General features: G+C 34.8%; 1 protein-coding gene across 1 annotated transcript in view; it reads right to left on the minus strand.

Annotated features, from left to right (window-relative positions):
* Positions 1–4,896: 4,896 nt before the first annotated feature.
* LOC122010977 overlaps positions 4,897–15,020 on the minus strand; it is a 32,966-nt gene continuing 22,842 nt past the window's right edge. Inside the window, exons 2-8 of the mRNA XM_042567432.1 lie at positions 10,399–10,671; positions 10,229–10,316; positions 9,606–10,142; positions 9,499–9,553; positions 9,213–9,410; positions 8,255–8,396; positions 4,897–4,935 (exon numbers count right to left, since the gene is read on the minus strand). Coding sequence (XP_042423366.1) covers positions 4,897–4,935; positions 8,255–8,396; positions 9,213–9,410; positions 9,499–9,553; positions 9,606–10,142; positions 10,229–10,316; positions 10,399–10,671 — 1,332 coding nt within the window. The remainder of the gene's footprint in view (positions 4,936–8,254; positions 8,397–9,212; positions 9,411–9,498; positions 9,554–9,605; positions 10,143–10,228; positions 10,317–10,398; positions 10,672–15,020) is intronic.

Below are 15,020 nucleotides of genomic sequence, written 5' to 3' on the forward strand. Positions count from 1 at the left end.
GAATGCTCTTCAGATTCTTCTGGATCCTTCTCTGGAGGATCTTCAGGATCTTCTGAATCCTCTTCAGATTCATCTGGATCCTCCTCTGGATCTTCAGGACCCCAATAGAGATGAAGTAACTGTCTGCACATCTCTGAATACGAGATGTGTCCATCATAATCATCCCAAAGTTGGAATGCTATCTGTCTAAGGTTTTTTGGCAGTGAATAGACTAGAGCAAATCTTCTGTGTGTGTCTTTTACTGGAAATTCTTCTCGCTCGAGTTTCTAGAACAACCGATCGAGCCGACCAATAAGCCATCCGAGTCCTTGAACAGGGTCGAAATCAAGCTCCTTAATCTCCTCCCAAAGCTCATGTTGTCGTAAATCACGACTAGCCATCTGAAAAATTGAAAATAAATAAGTCAGTACAAAACCGACTAACCAGTACAAAACCGGCTTATTTCAATTTATACAGGCATAGTACCAACATAATAAATCAAGAAAAACAAATCTTCTCGATTTTCAGGAGTTAAGTCGAGAATTAGAACTAATCTAATTTGTCAGATCCATCGGATCGGTTGATTAGGGATCCAGATCCTAAGCTCAGTCCATTGTCCTTAATTAGAACTAATCTAATTGGATAAGGATTTTGTGCCTATGTTCTGTTACTTTTTCTCTAAGTCCATTTCTACCAATTTCAGCCTTATTGATCAAACTCAGGTCCGTTTGATCAAACCAATGTCCATTGGTTTAAGTCCGACCAATTAGAACAAATCTAATTATTTTGATCAAATCTGACCCATTAGAACAAATCTGGTCATTTGATCATATTTGGTCCAAGTCTAATTAATTAACCCAAATTAATTTGGAGTTGAATCAAATTGGTTTAATTAAACCCAATGGTTTAATCTAAACCGGATCTAATTGGACCAACCAGTTTAAACCCACCTAATTAATTAAAATTAGATTAATAATCATAATTTTAATTAATTTTAACATGCATAAAATATTTTTTTTTAAACACAGAAGCTTAAAAAAAAAATCTTACAGGAAGAGTCATTCGAAACCAAAAGGTTTCGGTTTTTTTTTTTTTAATTGCATGCGCCGCACATCGTGCACGCCGTCTCAGCCGCGCACCAGTGACAAACACGGTACAGAAACTGCAAGAGGCTGAGGCCGCCTCGAGCACGCTGCCGGCATTTTCTTCACCACAATCTATTCGCCGCCCACCACTTCAGTGCCTCACCCACGACGAACGCAGGTAGCCAGTCTCTGCTTGCGCAGAAATTGTGAGAGGCAGCAACCATGAGCACTCCGTCGACCAACCAAGATGCCATCATAGGCCACAGAATGCCTTCACCGGTATTTCATTACGGCCTGAGCCCTGCTCTGATGGAAATTGCTATGCTGTTGTGATTTTTTTTTAAAACTTGGTACAGTACGCTGTTGAGCAACGACATTAACGTCGATGGTGACTCTTACCAGCGACCCTGTCGCCGGTGAGCGACGTTGTATGCTACGACACATTAGTCGTGTAAAAAAAAAAGTGACGAGAAATTGCAAATCGAGAAAACATTCGAACAACGATTTTATAATTCGTCTCTAAGCATTTAGAAATAACTACGCGCTCTGATACCAATGTAGATTATACTAAATGCATGAAAGACGAATTAAAAATAAATGCGGTAAAAACTTACAGCGATCTCCCGCAGATCCACAGTCGGCAGTGGCGAAAACTCACTATCGGAAGAGCAATCACAAGATCGGAAAGCCCTCCGCAATTCCACAAATCAAATCCCGCTGCTTTGGATCTTCTCCTCTTACTCTCGTCGTTGCACAATAGCAATTTTCACACCCTGAGCCTTGGACGGACCCCCTTTATATAGGGAAATATACTAGGGGTATAATGGACTTTTCTATTATGAGTAGTGGGGAACATGGGCCACGTTCCCACTATCCCCATTTCCAACAGGTGAGCTTGAAGGGAAAGGAGGTAGTGAACATAGAGAAGAATGCTCAAGAGATAGATTTTTTCCTTTAATTGTGCTGGAGCAGGAATTGGGTCTTATGGAGGAAGAGGTAAATCAGGATTTTCTTCAAGCTATGGTGGATGATCAGTCTGATAAAGATAGAAAGGTAGATTTACAAGAAAAGGAGGCAGCTGTGGTGGATGATCAACAGATTGTCCAAGTTGCGAGTGAAATTGTAAAAAGAAATGAAGATGTGGCTGGAAAGAAGGTGGTAGATGCTGTACAGAAATCAAATTATGAGAAATCAGTAATGGAGGAGGAGGATGTAGATAAACAACTTAAAGAAAAGAGAGATCCTTCAAAACAGGAAAGGAAAATAGCCAAGGATATGACAGTAGGTAGTATACAGATTGCTTCTGGAACATTGGCTGAAAGGAGAGGGTTGCAGATTTTGACTGAAAAACAAAGAGCTGTAGAGGGTTCTGCTGCAGTAGACAGGTTTTCAGAGGTGCCAGCAAGTGTCAAAGAAGTGGATCAATCATTAGTGGGGCAGTTAGCACTTTGTAAATTTAATCGAAGCCCAAAAAATTGCAGAGCTGTGGGGGGATCCAAGTTCTGCAGAATTCCAGGTTGATTCTGAGGATGATGTTGTGTCTAAATCCTTTGTGGAGGAGGATGATTCAGAGTGGGATGCTTCAGTACAGATGAGGAAAAGTTCCTCTTTTACAAATATTTTAAATAGGGCTCCTCCGGTGGTGAATCAAATGGTCACTCGGAGTAAAACTCAAGCACAAGGGGTTGCTCTATCCTCAAAGGGTTAATGGCTGGAATAATATCGAATATTAGAGGGATTGGAAATGCAGCATCTAAGAGGAGAGTGCATTATCTTAGAAATATACATCACCTCAATTTTATGGGTATTCTTGAGCCTTTCATTTCACTAGATGAAGCTTATATCACTAGAAGATTGGGGTTTCAATTTGTTGTATCAAATTGTTCAGGAAAAATCTGGTTTGCTTATGATTCGAATATTGATTGCTTGGTTTTGATGGATCATGATCAATTTTTGCATCTTAAGCTAAGTTCCCCTATTTTGCCTATTGGCATGTATGTGATGATAGTTTATGCTAAGTGCACTAGTACTGAAAGGATGGTGTTATGGGAAAGATTATTGGAAATCAAACCTTCTTCGGATGAATTTTGGTTAGTAGGAGGGGATTTCAATGTGATTACGGGTCCCCATGAACATTCTGCAGGAATTTTATCTAAACTGGATGCAGTGAGTGAATTTAATAATTTTTTATGATGGCTGGCTTATTGGATGCTGGGTTTGTGGGTGATAGGTTTACATGGACAAATAATAAGATCTGGAAGCAGTTGGATAGAATTATGGTATCCCCATCTTGGAATGCTCAAAATTTTTCTGTTCGGGTGGAACACTTTAGTAGAGCTGCTTCAGACCATTGTCCTTTACTTCTTTCATTTCCTGGGTTCACTAAGCCGATTCCTTCTTTTATATTTCAAAAGATGTGGATTAAGCATCATAATTTTCTGATAACTGTTAGATTAAATTGGATGCTACCTTATTATGGAAATGGGCTCCAAAAACTTCAGTTGAAATTTAAACGTTTGAAAGCACATTTAAAGTGGTGGAATGCTGATGTATTTGGGAATGTCCATGAGAATGTTATGAAAGTTGAAGAACAATTTGCTAGTGCGGAAAGAGCCTTTGATTCTTTACCTACGGTGGAGAACAAGATTTATATGGCGAAGTGGCATGCTTCATTGTTCCAAACTTTGCACATGGAGGAACAATTAAAAAAAAAAAAGGGCAGCCCAGTGCATGAAGCTCCCTCCATGTAAGGTTCCGGGGAAGGATCCATTGTGTGCAGCCTTACTCTGCTTTTTTGCAAGAGAATATAGGATGATGTGGTGTGCAGTTTTTTGAAAAGCTGCTGATAGGGGGGAGTATGTGGCTGATTCTGTGAATATGGATCGTATTCCATAGATGATCAGTCCGGAGGAAGATAAGGGGTTGTTGGTCTTACCCATTATTGAAGAAGTTAAGCAAGTTATTGGGGAAATGTGTGAAGATAGTGCAGCTGGTCCAGATGGATTTTCTGTGACCTTTTATGTGGCCTGCTGAGAGATTATCAAATTTGATGTCCACCAGGCTGTTTTGGATTTTTTTTTCAAGGAGCTTCGCTTCCAAAAGGTATGATTTCTACTACAATAGTTCTTATTCCTAAACTTGATAATGCACAACAGTGGCAAGATTTTAGACCTATTAGTCTATGCAATGTTTCATATAAGATTATATCTAAAGTGATAGCTAATAGATTGAACCACAACCTTGATAAAACTATTTTTCTATCGCAAAGTAGCTTTGTAGCCGGGCGTTTGATATGGGATAATATTCTATTGGCTCAAGAGCTTCATCATAAATTGAATTATCATGTTAGAGGAGGAAATTTGATCCTGAAGCCGGATATGGCAAAGGCATATGATAGGCTTCAATGGGGTTTTCTATCCAAAGTAATGCATGGTTTTGGTTTTTCTAATACCTTCATTGATATTGTTAGAAGATGTGTTGCGGGATGCTGGTTTTCAGTATGTTTTAATGGACAATTAGCTGGTTTTTTTCCATTTAGAAGAGGACTTCGACAAGGGATCCTATCTCTCCTTTGTTATTTATTATTGCAGCTGAATTTAAGTACACTTGGTAGTCCAGATAGACTTGTTTGGAAATTATCGCTAGATGATTAATTGCTAAGGGGGTTTGAACTTTTTTTGCACAATTATTTGGTGTTAACAGAATTCTCCCTTTGGAAAATTGGATGGTGGGCATGTTACAGAAGCTACACCTTTGTTAATTATTTAGTTTTTGTGGGTAGCCCAAAATGATGCTAAACATCATGGTATTAAGCCGACTCTCCCAAAAATTATCAGGCGCATAATCCAGTGTATTTGTTCTGGGATGGCAGCTGGTATCATTAAAAATCAGCATTAAAAATCAGTATATTCATCCACACTGCAATACACTTTCAGACCCAAAAAACTGCTGGCGGTTGGTTGATCACCTGGAAGAACCCCACTCTCGGCAGGCCGCCTCCACTTGCGCCTTCAAATCCTCCAACTCGAGCGGCGAGGGTGACTCGAGGAGGTGGATCGGGGCGAGATCGATGACGGAAATACCGCCGGCTACCGTAGTCCGTCGGGGCTTAACGAAGGTGGTGCTGGTCCGTCGGAAACCAGCACCATTTTTTCTCCTCGTACGGATTTGTTTTTATCACTGTTAAAAGGATTTTTTATATTAAAAAAATATCAAAATAACTTTTTTACCTTAATTTTTTATTTTACAATTATTACAGGATATTCAGTTAAAATTTAATTGAACCAAATTAATCGAAATTGAATTAATTAAAAAAATTTTAAATGAACAATTTTTTTAATAAAATTAAAAAAAATTAACTAATAAAATAACAATTAATTCCATCTTAAATTAAATTAATTATTTTTTTTTCAAAGAATAAGAGATTTAATCGAAATCGAAATTAAATATTTTAACAATAATAAAATTATGAGAGATTTACATGTTCAATTTTTTTATGTTAATTTAATAGAAAAAGAAATTTTAAAATCGAATTAATTAAAATAAATAATTTTTTCTGAGAAAAAAACTAAAACACCGGATTAACCTAATCAAAATTTTAAATTCGATAGATTTAGTACATTTGCACAATTTAATTAAATTTTTACTCACCCCTATTCTAACCTCACAATTGTTATAAGGTGTCGGACCAATTCAAATTGTAATTAATATTGTAAATTTATCTTTTTAAGTTTCTTAATTTGGTGATAAATTTGTTAATATGATAAAATAAAAAAAATTATTAAATAATTGATGACATTTCAACGAGCAATTATGCTATAACAGGATAAATCTCTAATCTTTTATCCAAATCCACATTATTGTATGACAATAAATAAATAAAATTCTTGGATTATTACAAGTGTTTCTGCTATAATTTTTATTTTCAAGATATTATCATTTGAGTCCTAATTATGGTGAATTTATAGATTTTTTTCCAAATAGGGCACGCAACTAAAGGATGATGGACTCTTGGGCTGCTCGTTGCGAGCGCTTTTCGATTTACCCTGGTAGCGGTGAGAAACTTCCTAGGATCGGACCGATCATCCCATACTCGACGTTATCTAGTTTGGTTAATCATTTTTTTTATTTTTAAGCTATTACAATTTGAATAAAAACAACTGCATCTAAGTAAAAATATGAAACATTTAAATGGTATAGCAAAAATCAGCCTCACAAAAAAGATTTATCGTTAAAAACTATCATTTTTTCTCTGCTACCTCTTACCATATACGTAAGGATTATTTTAACAGCTCTTATGTGCTAGTCACTATTTTAAAGACTAGTAGCCGTCCGCGATTTACTTCCTTCGTGTTGATCCTGAGATAGATTGATGGGGACTCTGGGATAAACATATTCATTTTTTGCCACCAAATTTTACAGATTTGTTAAATATCATTGTCAAAAAATAAATATTATTAGTGAGACCAAATAGATAATAGATATTTGCCTTAACTCATATCGGTCACCTATACATTAGTTGTAGATTAACACTTAACTGGCGGTATTAAATTACAAATATATCCCTGAGCATAAGGATTAGTATTATATTAAAACTGAACCGAATCAAATTAAAATAATCAAAATTAAATTAACCATTTTTTTTTCAAACTAAACCGATTAATTTTCTTTTTAAAAATTAAATAAATTCAACTGATAAAATATTGATTACTTTAATAAAAACTTAATTAATTAATTTTTTCAGAATAATAGGAGATTTACTTGAAATCGAAATAATGAAATCACTAGAGATTTACAGATTTAATTTTTTTATTTCTATTTATTCAATTTAACCGAATTAAAATATTAAATTTCATCGATTCGATCGGTTTAATTCAATTTTTATTCGCCCATACTGAAGATACAGGATATCCTAGAATATAATGCCCTATTTTTTTATAATAGATATTTAACTCGGCGTTATTGTTTTTAAGAGAAAAACCTAAAATGCTCTATATTTATTTATTTATTATTATTTTTATGATTAAATATTTATTTTCTGTCACGCCATCTAATCCGCATGTCACTGTTGGTTCGGTAATCCAATTAATGCTTACATAGACAAAAAGCAAAACCATAAACAGAAGAATGAGAATTGTGCTAACTGTTTTTTGACAATAGAGATTAGAACGAGCAAATTACATTTTGTTTTTATTTTATCTTATTTATTGCAAATGAAAGTCACAACAGATGTGGGTAAAAATGTACATACAATTCGAGACTGTGTGAACAAATATTAAAATTGTTATCATACTTTAAAAAAAACCAATTAGACTCTGTGTGAGGAATAGATAGATAATTCAAATATCAGATAAATCAATAGCATATCGAAAACATTTACATGCAATTATACTAATTACATTTTGTTTTTATTTTATTTTATTTTTTATATGCGCTTTTTCTACCATTGGCTAGTATATATTTATGTTGTCACTATGATATCAGAGTCAAATCCTAACTAATAACCGGATGCTTATTCTCCCCTATATATTATTCAACTATCCAAAATTAGTAGTTATAAGTATTCCATGTTAGTTTTAATGTGATCAATCAAATCAAGTTAAGCTCTGTGTTATTTGATGTCTTGTGTCTAAGTGTGTAGAGACTTAGGAACGCAAGAAGTCCAGCGAAAGATATAGTTGATGAGAAGGGTGATACGAGAATTGAGTCAACAGGGCTCGGTGCATCCTAAAGATGAGAAGCTGCGAAGAGTACGCAGGGTGGATCTAAGATTTTATATTTGGGGGGCCATATAATGAAAATCATCAACTCTTTCGAACCCATGTGGCAAAAGGCGATTCGCTCGTCCCCAGCGCCCCCGCCAATCCATCCTTAGGCCAACACTTGAAACTATCCGAAGGCACTTATCAAGGTCCTAAGCACAATCTTAAACACTTGAATGATTAAAAAAGAAAAAAAATGACTAAATTAATATTTATAGTCCTTGGTTAAAGAAATCTAACATAGCATAATATAATCACTATGTCTATATGAAATTCCATACCATTAGATTACTAATTTGTATTATGCATCTCATAAAGCGCCCATCACTTTCATATTTTTTTAAATGAATGATGCAAGTATGCAACAACATCTACATATTCTATTAACATTATCTAAAATAAACAAAAATAATAGAAAAACATGTTTACCTTCCCATCCATGCCACATATAGCAACTGAAGCTTCTTCACTGCATGTAAAAGTCACAAAATCAAACTCTCTAGAGTCTAGACCTTCCACTTTCCATGTCAATAATGACTCTAGCTGCATAAATACCAGTGAATATAATGTACTGCAAAGATTAAAAAAAAAAAATCAAAAAGACATCACGATTTACCATCAACAACTTCATAATTTGTAAATGCTTTTTTTAAACTCAGTCATCAGTGCCAAATGAAAAACCTATAAAGTAATAAGATCATCATAAGTTGTGTAACAGAAAATCAATAGCAAGGTAATAAGTTATTCTAAAATGTATTTTCTCAAACCTCCAATAAATACTTTTGAAGCAGATTTTTTTTAGAACTTGCTAAATTTAATTTACAAAGCAGTGACAAATAGGAGCGACAGATTTCCCAAAGCAACAGATTTTACAGATGGATAGGGAGCAAATAGGAATCCAAGATTTTACACCACAGCTAAACTCTCCACCAGATTGTACAGAGCAATAACGAATAATAATTCACTACCTCCAACATACCTACAAACTTGCTGAATTTACATAGCAGTAGTTTTTTTTTTTTCAAATAGATGAAATGACATAAAACTAATTGTAAATTAGTCTCATAGTCAAAGATCAAACCATGAACTTAATGTACATTCAATTAAGTATAATCCTCTAACTAAAAGGAATTCGACGTTCTTTTAAATTTTCGAAGTCTTCAATGATATCTTCTATGCTCACATTTTTAGCAATTTCTCTCTCAACATATACCATTAATGCATTCGAGAGAAAAGATCCTCCATTTTGCTCCGAAGCCTTGTTTTCACAATATTCATCGCAGAAAATGATCGTTCTGTAGTAGCAGTGGAAACCGGAAGAGTAAGCACAAGTATAATCACTTTAAAAATGAGGTTGTATGTAACAGATTTGTTAGTCTTCACCAACCATTGACATAATTCTGAAATAGTTGAAAGATTTTTATAGTCGGGTCCTTTGACTACATTATACTCGTAATGCTTCATTTGCATCTCCAATTGCTCTTTTACATCTTTTGTAAAATCTTGGGCATAAAACTTTTCAACTAATTTACAAATATCCTTAATTTTGAAAGACTCCATCACATTTTGAGGATTTAAGGCATTACTAAGAATGAGAAATTCCATAGCATCATCACTAAAGCATCATTAATTTCTTGCAACTGTGAATCTATAGAAGCATAAAAGAGATCTACCTGATAATGATGCTCAATGGTGAAATTGTCTTGACGAACGCGGGCTCATCCTCGCCTATCAATATACAGAGCATTAAAATCAGGAATATCAATATTTCGAAGTTCACAAAAAGATTTCACTTTTGCAAGCACATCATTCCATTTGTTATCCCTCATATGTTGAAGTAAATTCTTGGTAGATAATACCAGCTCCATTGCATTTATAATATCCTGAGACTTACTTTGCAAAGCCTGATAAAGAATATCTGTGATCCCCATAATCTCATTCATAAGATGCAAGATGAATACAAAATCAAAAGAAGTCATTTCATCATAAACAGATGTTGCATCTGCTCGTTGAAAAGGAAGCCCATCATCCATAACCTTGAACAATACCGTATACGATGCACTAAACATCTTAATTAGGCCTTTCAATGATTTCAAATGAGAACTGCAGCGTGTATCAGCAGCTCGTTGTAAAGTACCTATTGGATTAAGTCCACGCCCTGTCTCGAGTTCATTAATTGCAATCAAATGTGCAATGTCATCCGCATGAGCATTCTTCAATTCATCATTACGCTTACATGAAGAACCAACAATATTAACTATAAAAGTTAATCTATCAAAAAATTGATGAATAGGTGTCACATTTTTTGATGCTACAACTAAAGCCAATTGTAACCGATGAGCAAAGCAATTTAAGCACCTCTACAATCTTTTATAATCAAAGCTTGCAATCCATTAAACTCACCCCTCATATTACTAGCACCATCATAACCTTGACCTCTAATATTTTGAACATCCAAATTATAGTGAGCCAAAGTAGAATATATGACATTCTTTAAAGTCAAAGCCGCAGTATTAGATACATGAACAAGCCCAAAAAAACGTTCTTGAATGAATCCATTAGTATCAACGAACCTCAATACTATAGACATTTGCTCTTTTTGATTCATCTCGAGATTCATCGACAATTATGCAATACTTGGCAACTCCAATTTCTTCACGAATTACATTTTTCACTCTCATGGAAATCAGATGAAGTATTTGTTTCTGAATATCGTGACTTGTATACTTGGCATTTTTTGGAGCTTTCGCAATTGCTTTTGAAAGTTCGTCATTGTACATAGTTAGCACATCCAAAAATTCAAGAAAATTGCCACGATTAGATAAACTAGATTTCTCATCATGGCCCTAAACGGAATTCCTTGCAGTGCAAGCAACAACACCACATGCATGTAAGCTTTTAACCGAAGACGATTAGTTGCGACTTGTTCATCATTAAAATTGTCAAATCTCCTTGATATATGTTGTGGTTGGTTCATCAAATCCTCACATGCCTTTTCAACATTACGATGAGGTGAAGGTACATTATCTTTCCCTATATGGCCTAGGAAAACGCAAGTTTTTCCATTTCGAACTTTCTTGCAATTATCAAATCTATCAACAGTAAATGTAGTTTGATTTGAGCATCCTGATGGCTTGTTGAAGATAAAACATGAAAAACAATATGCTTTATCTTTAGCTAGTGAATACTCCAACCAAGGAAATTGTTCATACCAAGCAGACTGAAATCTTCGAGGGTGCTTAATATTTTTATTTAATGGATATTCTCGAAGAATAGGTTGATATGCTTTCAGATTCAAATAAGCTCGACGAATCTCCTCTCGTTGGTTAGGATGATATTCCCAAATTTGTCGACGCAATCCTGGATCACGCTCTAAAGAATGGAGATCAACCTCTTCTATTTCTTTATTTTTGAATCTTTTAGGGGGGATTTCAGATGGAAGATCATTGTTATTTGATCTTGTTGATGAGGATATAGAAGTAGCTGGATCATGTTCATTTGCTCTCTTTCTTTGAAAAAACTTATCAATCGTAACAGATTTTCCCATTTGAAGTATATGAAGCCTTTGACAATGAAAACTCATGTTATTTCAAATAAGTGAATAATAATTAATAACAACAATATTAAATAAAACATTAAGTTAGTGAATAATAACAAATCATCAAAAAAAAACATGCATTTTATCATTTCATCAAATATTAAATCAACAATTCTAATTTCAACTATTTAGCCATTTAGGTAGTTTAATTTCTAAAATAACAAGATTTGATTAAAATGTCTAAAATTAATCATTTTAGTGGGAGAAAGTCAAACAAAATCAAAGAATGCAGCAAACAAGAGAAAAGCAAACAAAATAAGGAATCTAATAAAATTGAACTTTAGATAATTTTATTTTTGAGAAGAAGCTGCAAGGGTTGCTTCAGAGTCATGACCCACGGTAGCTAAATAGTAGGACCATTGATGGATCATGGATATTGGATGCCAATTACAATATAATATATTTGCATGTGAGTGAATATATTATAGGCTTTAAAAAAAATTCTAAAGCAACCTCACCCTTTAGCAGCAAACAGACAACTGGACAAGGGGGCCATGTGATGTAATAATAAGATTTTTTTTCTTACAAAATTTATGGAATCTTGATCTTTGAACTTTGGAAATTTATCTCCCCGTCCTTTGTGTATGTTCTTCTTGCCTTCCAAGTTTGCCTCATTCATAAATGAAGATATGAATTTGTCCTAACAGCTAACCTTCATAGTGTGGTAGAAAACTAGAAATGAACATCAGAACATGGAAATATCAAAAAAATAGTTTTTTTTTTCTTTTTCCCTTCTCAGTTTTAACTTTTAAGACTTAAGAGTTTCAAAACCCTAAGAACTAAGGAGCAAGGAGTAGAAGGAAATTGTACCTTTCTCTCAAATAGGGCTTGAGAATGTTCTCGTCGCACTAGACCTCCACCGCTCCACGTCTAACATCCGACGATCATTGGTTCAACAACACCGAAGAGAGGAGCCGCTGCAACGACGCCACCGCCTCTTGCAAAATTCGGAACTCGTATATGTTTTCCAATCAAAATGTTTAATTTATATTTACTAATAATATTATTACTCATAATTAATATTATTCCTAATATTAATAAAGTTTACACATGGACTGGGGGGTCGTGGCCCCCCCGGGTCCATGTGTAAATCCGCCACTGAGAGTACGCAAGTCGAGCAAAAAAGACACGTACGATGTTTCCGAGGGATGAGAAGTCGGAACAGAAGCCTGCTCGTGCAGAAGACCGGAGTTGGGTTCAGGTGAACTTAATTGGAAAGTCAGAGCATCACCCAAGCGATCGAAGAACAAGCCAGTGACCGGCGTGTTGGTTAGTCCTAGGAAAACGTACCGGTTCCACTGTATAAATTTTTTTTACAAGTGTAGAACCTTTCCTTAAATAACCTATTTGTGTTCTTTAGAAATTAAATTAGGAATCGCAGACGGAACTTAACATCATTAATTCCAAATTTAACTTATCTGTTCTTAATGGTTTAGATTTGAATCGCAAGCGGAACTTAACACTATTGATTCAAATCTACCTAAGTTATTAATTTTATAAATATTAATTTCCAAAATTGACTTCCAGGACTGCATGGCGAGGCATATGACCTTCTTGGATATGGGAGCTGTAACGCCCGCCCTCCCTGCTAACCCTAAGGGACGGGGCTACGATACTCTATGTATAAATTTTTCTTTTTAAAACAGTGGAAGACTTAAAATAATTTTCTTAGTTTAATAAAAACTTTTCTTTTGTTTTTCTTTTCATCAAATCTGAACTACACTATCATGGCATCAATAACATGATATCAAAATTAGTAGAAACATAACATCAAGTCACACATACAGTACTACATTTCATGATACCAAAGCATAGTTCTTTAAAAGTTTTTAAAACAGGTTCTTTTTTGGTTGCCTAGCCACTGCCACACACATCTCCTTGCCTCTCCTGCTGCTCCTTTAGCTCATCCAGCTTTTTTCTTTATCTGTGGTACAAGGAAAGTAAGCTATGAGCACTCATGGCTCAGTAAGTTCCTTTCCTACTCACTAAAACCGAAAATCATCACATGATCAAAGAATGTCTCAACATAACATGATCTCAACTAGTCATGGCATAACATATCATACTCTTTAAGCATATCATGCAACATAACAAAATCATAACTAGTCATGGCATATCATCTCTTAAAGCATAGCATGAAACATAACTTAATCATATCTAATCATGGCATATCATAGTATCATCATAAGGTGGTATGGCATATCAAGCTCTTAAAGCATAGCATGAAACATAACATAATCGTATCTAATCATGACATATCATAAATCATAGCACCATCACAACATGATCATAGGGTATATGCAATATGATTTTGAAAACATGTATCCGAAAAACATGTGTATGTCTCATGATCTTTAAAACCATTTCTTCTTACATATATACTTGAACATAATATCAACATAATCAGGGCCCCGACTTGTACCACACATAGATAAATCACGTAGATATGCGCGCTTCCTAAGTATATCCAAGGTAGCAAGTCTTGAATCATACTAGGAACTAGGTCCGGATCACACAGCCATAGACCTAGGGGCGTACTAAGGAGCCCATCCCTTTGTTTTTACTAGCCTGGATCACACAGCCAAAGGCCTAGGGGCTGATTATGAGCCCACCCTTGGTACAAGCCTTACAAAGTAAAGTAGCATGTATAAAAATGCATCATTTAGTCACATAGCATATCATAGAAGTATGTATCACTTAGGCATACGTTATGTCATAAAAGTATGCATCACTTAGGCATACATCATGTCATAAAAAGTATGCATCACTTAGGCATACATCATGTCATAAAAAGTATGCATCACTTAGGCATACATCATGTCATAAAAGCATGCATATTTTCACCACATAGCATATCATGAGAGCATGCATATTTTAGGCACATAGCATATCATCAAAGCATGCATATTTCTATCCACATAGCATATCATGAAAGCATGCATATTTTTTTTAGCACATAGCATATCATCCAAGCATGCATATTTCTATCCACATAGCATATCATGAAAGCATGCATATTTTAAGCACATAGCATATCATCAAAGCATGCATATTTCTATCCACATAGCATATCATGGAAAGTATAAATCACAAGCATACATGTTTAAGCATAAGGGTGTATCATGTGATTATACTATCATAAGAAACATGGTAACATAGTTAGCTTGGGTTCTAAGCTTCCTAATCCCTTGGGTTCTTATCATGGCCGAACCCCCCCTTTAGATCTAAATTTAGGTAAAAACAACCTCCAAGCATGTGGAACCTAAATTATCATCACATCAATTTCATAGGAAGCATTATAAGCATGATTAACTTGGTTTCTAAGTTCTCCAAGTCCCTAAACTTCATGTGGCCGAACCCTATCAGGTGTGAAACAAGGTCCCAAATGTCATGAAAGCATGGAAACCTTAAACCATATTTATAGCATTTTTTCCAAGTAACATAGTAAGCATATTTGAGCTAGTTCCTAAGTTCTTCAAGCCCTTAACATATGTCATGGCCGAAATTTAACAAGTATTCATTAGGGCTAAAAGCAAGCATACAAGCATGTGAACTTGAACTAACATCATGTATAAATTCATAATAAGGCATCATACA

This window comes from Zingiber officinale, chromosome 8A, assembly GCF_018446385.1.
Source record: "Zingiber officinale cultivar Zhangliang chromosome 8A, Zo_v1.1, whole genome shotgun sequence".
Lineage (NCBI taxonomy): Eukaryota > Viridiplantae > Streptophyta > Magnoliopsida > Zingiberales > Zingiberaceae > Zingiber > Zingiber officinale.